At 40.7% G+C, this 17,845-nt stretch overlaps 1 protein-coding gene across 1 annotated transcript in view; it reads left to right on the forward strand.

Moving 5' to 3' along the window:
• Positions 1–14,137, forward strand: part of LOC116044829 (adenosine receptor A2b-like) — a 27,811-nt gene extending 13,674 nt beyond the window's left edge. Inside the window, exons 3-4 of the mRNA XM_031292344.2 lie at positions 5,345–5,529; positions 13,272–14,137. Coding sequence (XP_031148204.1) covers positions 5,345–5,529; positions 13,272–14,010 — 924 coding nt within the window. The 3' untranslated portion in view covers positions 14,011–14,137. The remainder of the gene's footprint in view (positions 1–5,344; positions 5,530–13,271) is intronic.
• Positions 14,138–17,845: the final 3,708 nt, after the last annotated feature.

Below are 17,845 nucleotides of genomic sequence, written 5' to 3' on the forward strand. Positions count from 1 at the left end.
TAAGGAGGACTCTAACCTTTCAAAACACCATAATTTCTCAGTTGAGGGAGAAATATAGGAAAGAAACCTCTGCCAAAAACCAGCAGCTGATAACCAAAATTGTGTCTTCAAAAATTCTCCAGAAGTACAGGCTAATGAATTTTGCACAGAGAGAATTGGGTATCTCAGCAAAGTTCTTGAAGACGACTGCAAAAGGGGCACAAACCTTAAAGTATAATTGAGGTTTACAATCAAACAAAATTAGCCCCACCACTGAGGAGAAAATCATCAACTTCCTCTCACGGGATGAAAATTCAAGGGCTACAACAGGAAAAAAAGAAACGCTGACAAGCAATAAAACTAAAATGCAGAAGCGCTTCTTGAATGAATCTATGCAACGTCTTCATGAGAAGTTCCTAAAAGAATTTCCTGAGGAAAAGATTTCTTACTCACAATTCTCCAAGAGGCGTCCCTTTTGGGTGGTTAGACCGAGAGTACAGGACAGAGACACATGTCTCTGCAAAAGACACACCAATACACAATTCATGGCGGATAAGTTGATGCAGTGTAAAGTGATTAACACAAACAACGTTGATGACCTCATGGCCTCTCTCTGTTGTGAGAATAGCACAAAAGAATGCATGTACCGTGATTGTGTTAATTGCAAAGAAAAAGAGCTGCAAACAGCCTCCTTTGATGGTGGTGAGAATGTTTGGTGGCATGAGTGGAAGTCCATTACTGAGGAGAGAGAGAAAAAGAAAAAAAATGGGCCAAATGTAAAGTTTCAAGCACATTTGACAGTCAAGACCAAAGTTCATGACACACTGGAATCTTTACTGGAAAAATTCTCATCTGTGCTGAAAAATAAATTTGGGAGACACACATATAACATGAAGCACCAGTACACGGCAATCCGCCATTTCAAGGAGAAGATGGGAGAGGGAGACCTAATTTTACATCTGGATTTCTCCGAGAACTACCTCTGCAAATATGGGAATGAAATCCAGTCAGTGCAGTATGGTGACTCTCACCAACAGGCCACATTGCACACGGTTGTGGCCTATACGACACAGGGAGTGATGTCCATATGTTCCCTGAGCGCCTCCATGAGGCATGATCCAGCTGCCATTTGGGCCCACACAAACAAAGTTTTGCATTTTCTGAAAGAGCAAAACCCAGGATTGATGACTCTTCATGTTGTCAGTGATGGGCCAACCACCCAGTATCGTTCCAAGAAGAATTTCTTTCTTCTGTCCACATTGCCTTTTGAGATGGGGTGGACAAAAGTGACCTGGAATTTCATGGAGGCTGGTCATGGCAAAGGGCCTGCAGACGGAGTTGGAGCAGCAGTGAAACAGAAAGCAGACAGAATGGTTGCAATGGGAAAGGATATATCAAGTCCAAAATCTCTCTTCAATGAGCTTCTAGCTTCGAAGACTAACATCAAATTGTTCTTCATTGAAAATGAAGAAATTGATGCAATCGATGCTCTTCTGCTAGATGACCTTCAAACTGTTCGCGGCACAATGACAATCCATCAGGTAAGCCTGCTAAATTCGAATAGTCTAACATTTACTGTGGGCCATGACATAACATTAATAGTCATTTGGCAATGGTAATAATTAGTTTGTGTCCTTCCAGATTGTTTCAGAGAGTCCTGGTGTGATCTCCTGGCGCGTCCTAAGTTGCTTCTGTTCATTTCCAAATGGCTGCAGCTGCTTTGATCCACAAGTTGTGACCTTCCAGAAGGAAGGATCGGCTGCCCTCTCACAAGGCCCGCCAGCACAGCACAACACATCCACCAATGTGCTGCAGCGCATTGAAGAAGTCAATGACGGCCTGACTGGAAACTGGTGTGTCGTCATCTATGATGGAGATGCATTTCCAGGCATCATCCAGGAAGTGGATGCAACTGACAGCTGTGTCCTTGTTAAAACAATGAGTGGAATAGGCAGTAATCGGTTTTTCTGGCCGATGCGTGATGACGTAATCTGGTACGAACCAGACAACGTTTGTGGTCTCATCCCTGAGCCTACGCCAGTTACTAAACGCCATGTTCAAATCAATGCTACTGCCTGGCAGGAAATTTGCCAGATAGTTGATAAGTAAATGCTCCAGTCATTTGATAGGTTAGAAAATTGCAATGAGTTGAGTCCATTTGACACACATTAACTCAAACATTCCATATACAGGTTGTATATGATATGGTTATCTGTTTTGGATTTTTGCTAAAGAGCGGCCCACACTCCCACAAGGTTATTGTGGTTAAAGTTGATGAACATAATATTTTATAACTGTTTTTTACTGTTGCTGTTTATGTAACACGCTAGTTATGTCTAGCCTGTTTTAAAGTAGCCTATGTGATTATGGTTATGATGTTACACTCGTGTTTTTAACAGTTTATGATGGTAGCATTTTAATGTCTAATGCACACAACATGATTGATAAGCTGGGGCATTCCATGCATTTTGATGTTTCATGTACAAAGACACTATGACACTACATTCAGTCTCTCTATCTCTCTCACACTCACACACTCTCTCACACACACACACACACACACACACACACACACACAGTTTACAGCTTTTTTGAATTAAATAAATGTTTTGAGGTTCATATAATTTGTAATCATTATTTTTAAAACTAAAAACAACATTATCTTTAAACTGGGTATATTGTTCAACTCATATATGTTAAATAATAAAATACATGGTTTTAAAATATTTTGGACTGGCAATTTAAGTAAAAATGAACAGAAACAATCTTTCCACCATAAAACCGTCATTTCCACCACTTTCCACCACTACACAGTTTTTAAGAAAAAAAAATAAGAATAACCAATGATGTGGATCTAAATGCATTTTAAATCAAGTATTGATAGTTCATTACTTACAATATGCGTGTGAGTGACTTAAAAATAAACATAGACCTGAGCAAAAATGAAATGCTGTAGGCAACAATCCCAACTCGTGGCAACTCATGGCATTTAGCAACTTTAAATAAAAATGTATTAAGTTCATGAAGTATTAAGATTTATTTTGTTACATGATTAGGTAGCCACTGATGATGTTGACTGATACATAATCTTATATAATCAGTTTTACAATATTATATTGTAATAAAATACATAAATTAAAAAGTGGTGGAAATGACATCTTTGAAAGCGCTCTTCAGAAAACTGTTAAAAATAATAATATTCCATGGAATTCTAAAATTGCCCACTGTCATATTGTGTTAGAAGACAAATGAATGAAGCTAGGAAGATTGTTTTAAGTGTGTTTTAAGAGAGTGAATTTTCCATAAGCTCACAGTGCCAAAAGTGCTCCTAGTTGGAGAATCACCCAAATACAGAATTGATCTGTGTGGAGGAAAGGCATTATTATTAATTCCACTGCCAGATTGGTTGAGGTTAGACACAAAAGTAACAAAAGTTACAAAAGTAAGGCAATTACAGTAATGTATCGCTTTTTGCTTTTTGACACTATTAACACTATGATGGAACTAAACCTGACACTGTATACGTCGCAGTAATAACAACCAATTTGACACAAAGTTCTAACATTCAGCAATTTTAGTTGCTTACGTTTCAATTTGGGTTCTAATCTGCACCATGAAATGACCAACTTTTTCTCTGGGGACTACCAACGTTAAACTTCACAACCGCACTCCTGCTCTCCCTCTGACAGATTAGATAGAGACTCAGCCAAAGGTGGGAGTCTGGCACAACCACCTCCGGTTGGACAAAACTATGTTTCTGTTAACCCTTTCCTTGACTGGCTTACAGGTGCATAGCATTGGCGACAGCGACACAGGATATTAAACCTTTTTCAAGCCCTTTGAACCTGTAATTGTTTGTCCTCTGTCAATAACAGACACGTTTGCAAACTCTTGAAGCACTAAAATGTATTTAAAAAAAAAAAAAAAAAAGTATTATAATTAGGGCTGTCAATCGATGAAAAAATGTAATCTAATTAATTACATACTCTGTGATTAATTAATCAAAATTAATCGCATACATAATTAACGGTGCTGAAACTGATAAAAAAAAAAAGAAGAAAAAAAAAAGGGTACTAAACAACAGTTGGTGACATTAAAGAACGGCTTGTTTATTGCTAAGGCCACATGGTCAAAATTAAATGATTTAATAATAATGTATAACAATAACAATAACTTATTTCACTAGTAAATTGCTGTTGAACGACAAAAACAACCACCAGATGGGAAAAGGACATTTACAATAACTTCAAATGCACCACGAGGCTGTAGTTTACCAGTTTCACTGAACGCACCGTCTGTGTTGTTTTTCCGGACGGCAGCTGCAGATTGTTACATACCGGTGGTATGTGTGTTGAATCCTCTACAGTAAAACACAGTCAAACTTTACACTGTTTAGCGTTAGCTGTCAGCATTTTAACCGTGTTTAATCCAGCTACTAGCTAGCGGTAGGCTAACGTTAGCTGCTGTCGAAGATAGTGTTAAAGGACAATTCCGGCGCAAAACGAACCTAGGGGTTATTAACTGTTGTGTACCTACTCTGTCGCTCTCTGGGACATGTTTTCATGCTAATAGAATGAGTTTGGAGCTTTAACGGGGCTACCGCAGACCGCTGGTTAGCTTACAATGCTAGTATTTGGGGCATGGGGACACTCAAATTAAATCGCTATTTAATACCACTATAAAGGCTCGAAACATCACCACACTTTAACGTTAGCATAATTAGAGTCCCTAAATGTGAACCGAAGCATTGACAACGTTGTAAGTGTACAGATAGTTTATTAAAAAGATAGATTATAAAGACAGTTGCGTTCATGTTTACTTGCGGGAGCCATCTTGAAAACCAGTCATGACTAGTCGAATGCCGTGCAACGTGGAATCTCCATAGACAGTATGGGAATTCCACGTTGCGTTAATCTGCGTTTTTTTTTTTAACGTGTTATTTTTTCTCAGATTAATTAATCGAAATTAACGCGTTATTTTGACAGCCCCAATTATTATAATTTTTAGGGGGGCTGAGATGAGGGCTTCAGCCCCCCTAAAAAGGGTCTAAAATCGCTAATGCCATAATGTATTCCATTTTGGAAGTAACTTGCCCAACACTGACCTCGAGTGGTTAAGGTCATGATAGCCCATTGCTCAGGGGATGGAACCTGAACCAATCGGGTTACGGTACCTTGCGCAACTATAACGCGAAGGAAAGGGATCAGTACAGCATTATTGCAACTGGTGAGCTGCCTGTACTATAGGAAACAGTGAAGAAAAGTTCTTTTTTATTTTATCTTTAAAATACAGAGGAACTCATACAATTTCTCAAAATGCCGAAGACCTTGTATGGCCTCTTAAAAAATGCTCCTTTCTCTTCCAGAGCTCCATCCTGAGTCTGTTAGCAGTAGCAGCGGAGCGTTACATGGCCATCCTTCTGCCCTTTCAGTACCAGCGTGTCATGAGCCCTAGGAACGCCCAGCTGGCCCTGCTGGTCACGTGGGGCCTGGGAGCCATTTCTGGGTCTGTGCCGCTTATGGACTGGAAAAGACAACCAGCAGGCTCTGAGTAAGAGAATGAGGAGCAGAGATGGGATGGATGGATGGATGGATGGATGGATGGATGGATGGATGAGGAACAGACTAACCAAGTAAATGAAATAATTAATGGTAAAAAGACTGCGGAAAACATGTCACAGAGGTCTGGTTTTGTGCCAGGTTTTGCATGCCTGCCAAGAATTGCATCCACAAGGAAAAACTAATACTTTTTAAGGCAAAGTACTGTTTAAAAACGATAATGCTAAATAAATTATCTGAAGTCTATTATAGAGTCCTCAATATTTTATCAGACTGCGTAGTAGTAGCATTTCCTTGCTGCAAAGTGAGGTGGATGCAAGTTTTGGCAGGGATGAGTATTAGGCCGGCCACACACTGGCTGCGTCTTTGCACACCAGAAACGTGTCTGACGCGGCGCTGCTGCTGCTAGCCTTGTCTGTACACATGTATGTTTCCCATTGATTTACTGTACTCAAGCAGTATACTTCATGTTAAACATAAATATATACTGATTTGATTACAGCAAAGACAACGTCGGCAGTATTGACGGCAAAATAGGCTACAGAATATTTCATTGAAATTCAATAATTAGGGACGGAGCGACGACAGCGGCGAAGGGCCTATTGAAACTGAAGGAATTATTATTACGGCAAATGAATTGCCTTTTTGAGGGGCTTAACATATTCAAAAAATTACCAAAATTGGCAGTCGCATCAAGTCTGGTGAAAACTTATGTATTTTAAGGGTTTCAGGAATAGGCTCACAAAAATGGCTCGCTAGCGCCCCCTACAAAGTTAAAATAATTGAGCCCCTGCAGTGCGTTTAACAGACTCACGAAACTTGGTACACATATGAAGCATGTCAAGACGTACAAAAAACGTCATTTTAGCCATACCCTAAACCTAACAGGAAGTCCGCCATTTTTATTTAAAAGTTCAAAATTAGTGCAATTTGGGCCATTTCCACATGTTGTACTTTAACGAACTCCTCCTAGACATTTCATCCGATCAACTTCAAATTTGGTCTGTACCATCTTAAGACGTTAAAGATGAAAAGTTATGAAAAGAAAAACTTTTCGTTATAGGGCATGGCCGTGGCGGGGCAGCCATTTTGTGCATTTCGCCATCGAAACAGGAAGTGGGTGTAACTCGAGTGTACATTGTCCAATTGGCTCGAAACTTTTCATGATTAACACTCTAACTCTGAGGACATTTACAGGATAAAATTTACTCAAAGTCATAGCGCCGCCTAGTGGCAACAGGAAGTAGGCCTAAAAGTCAAGGTGCTATACTTTACGAACTCCTCCTAGAGATTTCATCTGATGGACTTCACCTTAAAGATGAAAAGTTATTAAAAGAAAAACTTTTCGTCAAACGGTGTGGGCGTGGCAGGGTGGTCATTTTGAGTGTTTAGCGATGAACAAAGAAGTTGTTGTAACTTGAGTGTACGTTGTCGTATCTGCCTAAAATTTCTCATGATTGACAAGGGTCCAGGCCTGAGGACATCTACAGGCCAAAATAGATTTTTGGTCATAGCGCCCCCCGCTGGCAACAAGAAATGCGCCTTATATGACAAACATCATTCAATTTACATAAAGCTTATAATGTGTGGTCTACATGTGATACTGAGCCGCCCCCTATACTTTAACCACGCCCACTTACTCAGACCACGCCCCTTTTATAACTGGTGACCCGTTTGATGCAGACTATTGTGTGAGGTATCATTCAACTCAGCAAAGAGTTCCTTTTTAATTGGTGATGGTTTGCCCCACCCCATATGCCACGCCTCCTTTCACAGCTAATGAACTGTATGACATACAGTCTTGTGTGAGGTATCATTGAACTCAGCAGGGAGTTCCATTTTCGTTAGTGACGATTTGCATGTCTGAGTGCAAGGAGCAGCGTCCGCCAGTAACCGAGAGGCCTCCAGAGGCGCAAGGGCCCGTCCAATGTTGCTTGCAGCTTTAATCATTATTATTATTTTTTTAAATTACATTTATATCTGCATTTATGTTAAAACCTAGAGACTTTCAAACATCAACATGCCATTTATTAATATGTATTTGTGTCAAAATGACATATAAACAACTTTTCCTATTCTATTCTTTTGCCTGGAAACGCTTCCAAAAATATAGGCGTTGGTTCTATTTCTAGCATGCACGCGTTTTCGGCGCAGCTCAAGCATCTTTATCTTCAATCAGAATCAGGTTTTCTCTCGGGGTGTTTCTCCAATAGTTATCCATATGGCAGCGTGGCTGTCCAGCCTCAGCCTGCAGCAACTTTCCTTGTCTCTCTTCTCCAAATCCCCTAACCCTCTGAGACCGCAGACCCCAACCTCTATCTGCAAGATACGTGGCCACATCAAACGCAGCTCGCGCAAACTCCAGCTCACAATTAGCCCTCCTCAAAAGTCATTTAAAGGCAATGACAGTTTAGGCACCAAAACGAGAGAACGAAAAGATCGTGGTTACAACACTCCTCATATAAGCGGCAGTTAGTAGATATGTTTAGCCGCTACAGAGCTCTGCGACACCGGCTACGGTGCTCCGCATTGGTCCTCCGTCAGGTCAACGGTAGTTGGTGTTTCAGTTACCCGAGAATAGGTGACTGTGAGCCGGGTACAGAGCACCGTGAGCTGCCGGTCGTTGTTGGTTCACTAACCTGAGAATAGGTGACTGTAAGCCGGGTACAGTGCACTGTGAGATGCCGTTCATTTCGGCGGAGATTATGGTTAAGTTTAGGCAAGAAAAAGATAGTGTTATGTGGCGACGAAAGGCACCGAAACGACTAGTTAAGTTTTGGAAAAAGATTGTGGTTTGTATTAAAACACTCCCAAGGAACACGCATTTTTACAGCAGCAGTCAATGTGGTGCACACAGCAAAAAACGTGGAAATCATACAAATTACAGTGCTTATCTTTTTGTAGCTTTTCAAACGTTTGGTTCATGAGAACAGGCTGTGACACCACGTATTTCATTTTGAGATTTCTTTCCATTGGATTTTGAAGTTCATAAATGAGTGTTTTGGCATGCCTGGCCGAGTGGCACTATATCCATGGTACTGAAAGAGGGGATTAATTCTTGCATGTTTTGTTGTGCATGATCAAATATATATTTAAATTTATATCTGGTAGCTAGTGATGGTCAAATGAAGCTTCGTGAAAAATTTTCTTTATTTTCTGAGCTCACTAGATGGCGCTCTCTGTTCAAAGAAAAAGGTTAAAGGAATGGCATTTCAGTATGTTTTCAACCCTTTGTTGAAGAGAGAGCCCCATCTAGTTGGCTCAGAAAAAAGAGAAAATGGTTCACAAAGCTTCATTTGGCCATCACTACTGGTAGCGTCCTATGGTTCTAGTAGAAATCACTTCCGGGTCACACAATTTGCATCAGTTGAAATTATCAAAATTAGGTAGACAGGGTATTGATCTGCTAGGTTTGGACACAAAAAGTAATAAATTATCAGCAAAAAGCATACATTTACTAAACCTCCTACCAAAACACCTGGGAAGTTAGTCTCCCCCCTTATGTCTGCTGCCAGGCTCTATGGCTAAACAAAACAAAGGAGAAAGAGGTAAACCCATACATTTTCAAAATATTGAACATATAGCCCCATTCAACCATATAAAACGCCTTTTCAGCATCGACGGAAATAGCAGCTATTGGGGATTGTCTTATCAGCTACAGACCATGCAATATTAATGAGACGCCTGATATTATCTCACGAGCTACACCCGCGAATAAACCCCACCTTATCAGGATGGATTAGTGAAGTAATAACCTTATTTAATCTATTTGCCACTTTTTTTTAAATAATCTTACATCTAACTGCATTAGGGAAATTGGGCAGTAATTCTTACAGTCTCCTGGGTCTTTACCTTTTTTAGGAACCAAAATGATCAAAGCCTGTCTAAATGTTGGCGGCAGTGTGCCCTTCTCCAGTGCCTCTCTATATATTACAGAAGTGGAGCCAGTTCAGTTGCAAAACTCTTGAAAAATTCTGCTGTGAGGCCATCGGGCCCTGGGGCCATACCTGTAGGCAAGGCCCCTATTACATCTTTAACTTTCTCTATAGTCAAATCCGCATCAACAAGTTCTCTTTGCTCTTCTGTCAGTTTCGGGAGCCCTAGTGGCTCCTTTGAAGGAACACATTTCTTCATCAGTAGAGGTAAAATTCTTAAAAAATCTACAGTTGCTGTAAAAACATCTCCAGAATTGGATCGAACTGCAGAAAGAGTGGAAGCTGATTCCCTCTGTTTTATGTATCTAGTGAGTAATTTTCCTGCTTTGTCTCCCGATTGAAAATGATTTTGTCTTGCCCTGAATACATTTAATTAAACCATCTGAGAAAGAATATTAGTATATTGGTATTTTAATTGAGTCAGGTTTCTCAGGCCATCCTGTGATATTCTTTGCTTAATCTCCGCTTCAGCGCGTCTGATTTCACTTTCCAGCTCCAACAGTGCTCCAGCACCACTACTCCTACGAAATGGAGCTGTACAATGCGCTCCCTGATCACAGCCTTCAAGGCCTCCCATGCCACACCCGAAGATGACACCGAGGACCAACCGATTGCCAAGTAATTTTTTAGCTCAGATCTAAACCATTCTATATTTTCTGGCTCCTGTAAAAGGTAGGAGTTAAGGCGCCACCTACAGTGAGGAAAATAAGTATTTGAACACCCTGCTATTTTGCAAGTTCTCCCACTTAGAAATCATGGAGGGGTCTGAAATTGTCATCGTAGGTGCATGTCCACTGTGAGAGACATAATCTAAAAAAAAAAATCCAGAAATCACAATGTATGATTTTTTTAACTATTTATTTGTATGATACAGCTGCAAATAAATATTTGAACACCTGAGAAAATCAATGTTAATATTTGGTACAGTAGCCTTTGTTTGCAATTACAGAGGTCAAACGTTTCCTGTAGTTTTTCACCAGGTTTGCACACACTGCAGGAGGGATTTTGGCCCACTCCTCCACACAGATCTTCTCTAGTCAGTCAGGTTTCTGGGCTGTCGCTGAGAAACACGGAGTTTGAGCTCCCTCCAAAGATTCTCTATTGGGTTTAGGTCTGGAGACTGGCTAGGCCACGCCAGAACCTTGATATGCTTCTTACAGAGCCACTCCTTGGTTATCCTGGCTGTGTGCTTCGGGTCATTGTCATGTTGGAAGACCCAGCCTCGACCCATCTTCAATGCTCTAACAGAGGGAAGGAGGTTGTTCCCCAAAATCTCGCAATACATGGCCCCGGTCATTCTCTCCTTAATATAGTGCAGTCGCCCTGTCCCATGTGCAGAAAAACACCCCCAAAGCATGATGCTACCAGCCCCATGCTTCACAGTAGGGATGGTGTTCTTGGGATGGTACTCATCATTCTTCTTCCTCCAAACACGGTTAGTGGAATTATGACCAAAAAGTTCTATTTTGGTCTCATCTGACCACATGACTTTCTCCCATGACTCCTCTGGATCATCCAAATGGTCATTGGCAAACTTAAGACGGGCCTTGACATGTGCTGGTTTAAGCAGGGGAACCTTCCGTGCCATGCATGATTTCAAACCATGACGTCTTAGTGTATTACCAACAGTAACCTTGGAAACGGTGGTCCCAGCTCTTTTCAGGTCATTGACCAGCTCCTCCCGTGTAGTTCTGGGCTGATTTCTCACCTTTCTTAGGATCATTGAGACCCCACGAGGTGAGATCTTGCATGGAGCCCCAGTCCGAGGGAGATTGACAGTCATGTTTAGCTTCTTCCATTTTCTAATGATTGCTCCAACAGTGGACCTTTTTTCACCAAGCTGCTTGGCAATTTCCCCGTAGCCCTTTCCAGCCTTGTGGAGGTGTACAATTTTGTCTCTAGTGTCTTTGGACAGCTCTTTGGTCTTGGCCATGTTAGTAGTTGGATTCTTACTGATTGTATGGGGTGGACAGGTGTCTTTATGCAGCTAACGTCCTCAAACAGGTGCATCGAATTTAGGATAATAAATGGAGTGGAGGTGGACATTTTAAAGGCAGACTAACAGGTCTTTGAGGGTCAGAATTCTAGCTGATAGACAGGTGTTCAAATACTTATTTGCAGCTGTATCATACAAATAAATAGTTAAAAAATCATACATTGTGATTTCTGGATTTTTTTTTTTAGATTATGTCTCTCACAGTGGACATGCACCTACGATGACAATTTCAGACCCCTCCATGATTTCTAAGTGGGAGAACTTGCAAAATAGCAGGGTGTTCAAATACTTATTTTCCTAAGAGCACCTTCTCTCATCAGAGATTACGATAAGATTAGATTTTCAAAATCTTCAGTTTTTTCCCACAGCATGTCGACCTCTCCCTTGCTAGCGGCAGGATCATCTCAAAATCTGTCGGCTGCCTCAAAACTCTCAACGCAACTCTTAACCTCATTCATTCTGGTGACCAGGCTGGAGAGTATCGACTCCATCAAAACAATGGAGTGGCAAATTCCTTCAGACCTTCTAGCTCAACGGAGATTTTCTCTAATGCTGCAAATATTTTACCAATATCTGCTAGCGACATGTCATTAGCCTGTTGCTTTTCTGCCATGGTGACAGCAGCAGCGCCAGTTTGACTCATTTCTGCCACGCCTCCACTACGGAGCATATGTCTCCAAATGCTTAAAATGTACCTTGGTCACGAGGTACCCCTATATATTCTCATTTTAATTTGCAAGATTATCCTTACATATACGGTAAGTATCAATTGACCCTGTGTTAACTTTCTTCACACAGACAGACAAAAAATAAAAGACAGTCAGTCAAAGCTTTGGAAAAGGGAAAGGATGGACAAGATGAGGAGACAGAGTAAAAGATAGAAAGTAATGGAGATGAGATAGAAAAAGCAGGTACTGCCCTGTGCTCAGGATATGATTACCATGATGTCCATGTGCTGTTCTACACAAACACGCAACAATACTCACGCCTAGCATAATTATGAACTAATATTTATATATTTATAATGGTTTAAATATATTATTGTATTAGACACATTTTGCTCACATTTATGTACTTTTTGAGACACAATTCAAATCCAAAATGATGCAAACACAAAAATGAAATAAAAAGGTTTACAAAATGTTACTCTCTCTAATTATTATTTATAATGTTTATACACACACGCAGGAGAGAGCAGTGAGAAGTCACAGAGAAAGGTGTCCCTTTCTCAGTAGATACATAGGGTAAGATAGATGGTCATGATTAGATTTCAGTGGTGTCTGTAGTGTGAATTTCCCTTTACTTGAACATTTTAATTAAACATTGTCAACATTCACTTACAGATGTTTTGTGATAATGTTAGTCTCTTCTGTATTTCCAGATTGTAGTGTGAATTAAAACATTTAACCTTGTATTTAACCATGTATTACTGCTTGACAGATTATTTATGCTACTGCCCACTGACATGGTTTAAAAGCTATTGTTATCCAATTTTTGTTATCCAAACGTCTTAAAATATGCATATTTAGATCAAGGAAATATATTTTTTTTAAGTGGGGCATGCCCACGAACCCCCTTAGTAAGCTCAGTCTTTGGACCTTGGTATTTCTAGAACCCTGCGTACAGCCATGCAGGCAAATGCATTAATGGATGGATGGATGGAAATAGCATGTGTATGGACAGCAAAATGAAAAGGTGAATGAATGAATGGAAAGATTGCAGGAGAATGAAATAAATGAAGTCTGGAAAATAGCATGTGATATGTGTGGATATATACATTTATATTCCTCCATCTAATTCCAGCTACTGTATCTTCACTTGTGTGGTGGACATGAGCTACATGGTCTACTTCAACTTCTTCTGCTGCCTCCTGGTGCCACTGGTGGCCATGTTCTTCATCTACGGCCACATCTTCCTCACCGTCCGCCACCAGCTTAGACGCATCGCTGTGGCCAGGGGAACTGCAGAGGACACAAGAGCTGCTGGTATAGGGAGCACTGGGATAGAGGACACTGGGAGTTCTGCTGCTGGGGGAACCATAAGAGGTGTAGCAGACATGGGGACAGGAAAAGGAACCAGTAAACAAGCCAAGGAAAAGACAGGAAAATGTAAGGAAGTAGAGTCTGGCGTTGGGTCTCTTATTGAAACGGAGACTACCACTGTCTTTGCAAAGGCAGGTCTCCAGATTGACTCAGCTGACTCTACCAACTCCGGCTCTGCTCCTGGTGACCCCCATCCTGTAGCGTCCAACGAGGCCAAATCCAACCTTCGCACACGTCAGGAGGTGCATAAGGCCACCTCCCTCTTCCTGGTCCTGTTTCTCTTTATGGTGTGCTGGATGCCAATCCACCTCATTAACTGCGTCCTACTGTTCTGCCCACAGTGTGAGGTGCCCATGTGGCTCACACTAGCAGCTATTTTGCTTTCCCACGCCAACTCGGCCCTCAACCCTATCCTGTATGCGTACAGGATGAGGTCATTCCGACACACTCTCATAGGAATGTGGAGAGAAATGTGGAGTGTTAGGCCAAAACCCCAGTAGAGCAGGACTGTCGGCAGGACGGATGCGTGCATTTCTGCCGCTATAGGCCAAACGCAATTGTGCCGCCCCTTTATTTGCCATGTCAATACGCTACACCAACAATAACATGCAGCCAATATACGCCATAAACAACGCCAATATATACACATCACGCAAATAGACAAGTGCAACGCAGTGTCAACAATTATAAGTAGGCAGACGCGACGCATGGTGTGTATGCGTATATCTCACAATGGCACCAACAGGTCTGCAGCATAATAAATCAAACAGGTTCCAAACCCCTTTACAACAGAATCATAACAGCACAGCTATTTTCTTAATAATCAAATTACAACTCATCTAAATAGTGACTGTAATAATACATACATACTTTATATAAACAAACCTTGTGTGTAAAACACGCGGACACACACACACACATAGCCTACACATACGCACAAGGGCGCAGCAAGGCGCATATCACCAGGCAGGGACGTTTCTGGCTTGGCGGGCCCTATGCAAGATGCTGTTTGGGGGCCCCTATTTTGTCAAACTACGATGGGGGGGATTCAAACCTTTAAGATCTGTGGAGATGCATCAATCTGTTACACTTTAGGAGGAAACAGGAACAGGCTAGATTTGTAAAAAAAAACACACTCAAATTCAAATTAAACATCTCAAGTTGACCCAAGCAATTTAAACCTACAGACAACGATAATAAAAAAGTTAATGAGGCTCCTCTACGTCAATAAATGCAACAGATACAGGATTATTCTCAAACAGGTTTATTTAAAAAAATGTGAAAAAAGAAGGCTACTTGAACATAAACATAACTCAATATAAATATAAAAGATTGGGCCATTGCCCTAAATGGATTGAAAATAAATAAGGGGTTTTACTTAGAAGAAAAAGTAAAATAAAATACTGCAGGACCATTCTGTTTCTGTGATGGACCGGCTGCTTCTTGGTCAGGAGTTGATAAAGAACTCTCTGGCTGTGCTTGGTCTGAAGCCACAAAGTATTTGAGAATGGCACCTGCAAAGACAAGGCTCTTTAGTTTGCCAAGCAAAATTGATCATAAACAAATATTAATAGGAAATCTTTCTTAACACAGTGATCATTCCAAATTCATAGTGCAATATGAATAATCCACTGCTATATTAATATTAGTAATAAGTAAGTAGTAAGTAATACTAATAATAATAATAACTTTAATTTTTAAAGCACATAGGCCTATAAAATGACAACACACTAAAATAATGTTACTGTGGAAAATATTTAACAGCAAAAGAGATGACTGAGAAGCAACACCCACCGGCTACAATATTGCAGACATTAAAGACATTTGCCCAACAACACACCCTCCCTTCCTTATTGTAATGTTACCGAGCTGCTGCAAAAAAATGCTCAACGGGTGTCACTTTAGTCAATCAGTCCCACAGCACAGTCATTCACTTGACTATTTTATTTTAGCCCTTTCATAAAGCAAACACTGTATAAAGCTGGGTTTATTTGCAATCATAGTCAGCTAGTTGAGCAAACTAAATTATCTATTTAGCTGAGGCTAGCCAGTGCTTAATTTGTAAAGTGGAAGGTCCTGGAGCGCAGAGGGGGGGTGGATCCGGCGACTCAAAACGGGGCTTGGCTAGGCACCTGCCTATGTAGCTTCTCTGACTCTGACTAAAAAAGCCTAAACAACGCTGTGTGTACATCAGGGCAATGTTTATTTTTATTTCAGAACGTGCACTGCATCGGTGCGAAATGTAAAAAAAAATTAAAAATACACTGCAACGATCGTTTTCAAAAGCAGCAACTATCCATCGGACAATTAAAACATAAAACCCACCGTGGTCTCCACATTCTTGATCGGCAGAAACGATTTTTGCTTGTTTGGGATCCGACTGGCCAGCGTATTTGAAAAAGTTAAGCAAACTTTGTTGTCTTTTTGACATTTTTATCCTCAACCAGCACAAGCGCTTGTGTCACTTGAAGTGCAGCGCCGCGCTGTTGAAGTGCCGATCCCCTCCCTCCGTCCCTCTCCCCCCTCTGTCTTACCCTGAAAATTCACCTCAAAACGCATTGAAAATGCAAACACAAGACTTTTGTGGAACTCCAATGGGGAATCAAGACTAACAAGACAGATAACAACATTGAACACTACACAAACAGTAGTTTATTTTTTTCATTTAGGCGACTGATTTTTCATAGTGACACAGAAGGTGCCGGAGCCAATAAAAAAGGTTCCGGATCCAACGTCGGAGGTGCCGGAACATGTTCCGGCGTGTTCCGGCTCAAATTAAGCCCTGAGGCTAGCTCTAGCCAGTAGGAAAAGAGTAGCAAACTTGCTCAAAATTGGGATAGCATTACAACTATCCCCTCCACCCCGCCTCCAGTTAATTTTCATGAACAAATGCCTTACCTTGTTCCTCTGAACGTTTTTCTTCCGCAGTTTTCTTCTTTTTTTCTCCGAGAGGGATATATCAGTTTTGGTGCCATTACTAATCGATACTGACGTGATGTGCAAGTTCACTTAACTAATGACATGTCCAGTCAACTAAGGTTTGTTTGTAAACACAACGTTCAATTTAGTGGATCCAACTTCTAATTATGCATTATATGAACTAATGATTGTGTGGAGTCAATTCCAATCTACATCAGTTCAACAACATTATATAGTGGGGCTAATATGCATTTTCAAGTTGTCTTGGCTAAGCTTTGTATTTGTGTTGACTTCATTATGTTTGTTGAATTAACATATCAAGTAAGTTGCCTCGGTTGCCTTGAAAATCTAAGTTCTTCCAATTTTTTTTTTTTAAGTTTACACAAGACGAGTGTGAGACAAGATTAACAAAAACATTTATTTCACACATTCAAGTGTTTCACACAATACAAAACATTGGTAAGACACAGCATCAACATTTTTTTGTGTTATCCACTCTGTTCAATATCCAGCTGCCTTTCACACGAGGATTTTTTTCTGCCATTACAAATCATAAGCCTTCAGTGTTTCCCACACATAGACTAATTCGTGGCGGTGCACCGCCCTATCAACACCTGCCGCCGCACATTGCGTTTCGTTATTAATTTTTTTTAACGCTATTTAAAACATGCAGCTTATTTGTTCATCTGCATTTCCTTTCCCTGCTCTCCTCCGTCTCTCTGTCACTTGCGTCTCGATGACATACACACACGCAGCCCCTCCCCCCATGCACACAGCGTCTGTCTCCATGACAGGAGAAACAGGAGAAGACGGCTGGCGAAATTCACAAGTTCATGAAAGGTTGGAATCTCGTGAACACCTTTACACAATCACACATTAAAAAGTGCTATAAAAATATTTTATATTCTGAATACAATGTTGTCAGTGTGTTAATGTTGGAGTCCCGACCCGACTCTTAGCAAACAAGCGATTGCGCCTGCTTTAAAAGTTAACTAGTTGCAAGTTTGCGGTAAAATGCAATTGGGTTGTCGAGGTCAAAACACTATATGTAGCAGCTGTGAATCAAATAAAGTTATTATAAATAATGTTATGTCATTTTTTTACTCTTACACTGAAAAATGCACATGTTGAGGATGAGGACAAGCCTGAACCGGAGGTATCAGTCTGAAACAGAGCTGAACAGTCCGACCAGTGTAATTAGTTATGTTATTAATTTGTTTACAATATTTTCAGGCTTTAACCAATGCTGCTCAATGATAAAGACAGGGTCAGGGAGATAAATAGATAGATTTGTTAGGCATTGAAGAAAGAGTAGGAGAGGAGGACAGCATCCAACAGCGTGTCCTCCTCAGTTTTTGATATTTGATTGTATGAAAATAAGTATCTCACCCCCCGAATGGCAATGGTTTTCTCCTT

The sequence above is a fragment of the Sander lucioperca genome, chromosome 24 (genome assembly GCF_008315115.2).
Source record: "Sander lucioperca isolate FBNREF2018 chromosome 24, SLUC_FBN_1.2, whole genome shotgun sequence".
Classification (NCBI taxonomy): domain Eukaryota; kingdom Metazoa; phylum Chordata; class Actinopteri; order Perciformes; family Percidae; genus Sander; species Sander lucioperca.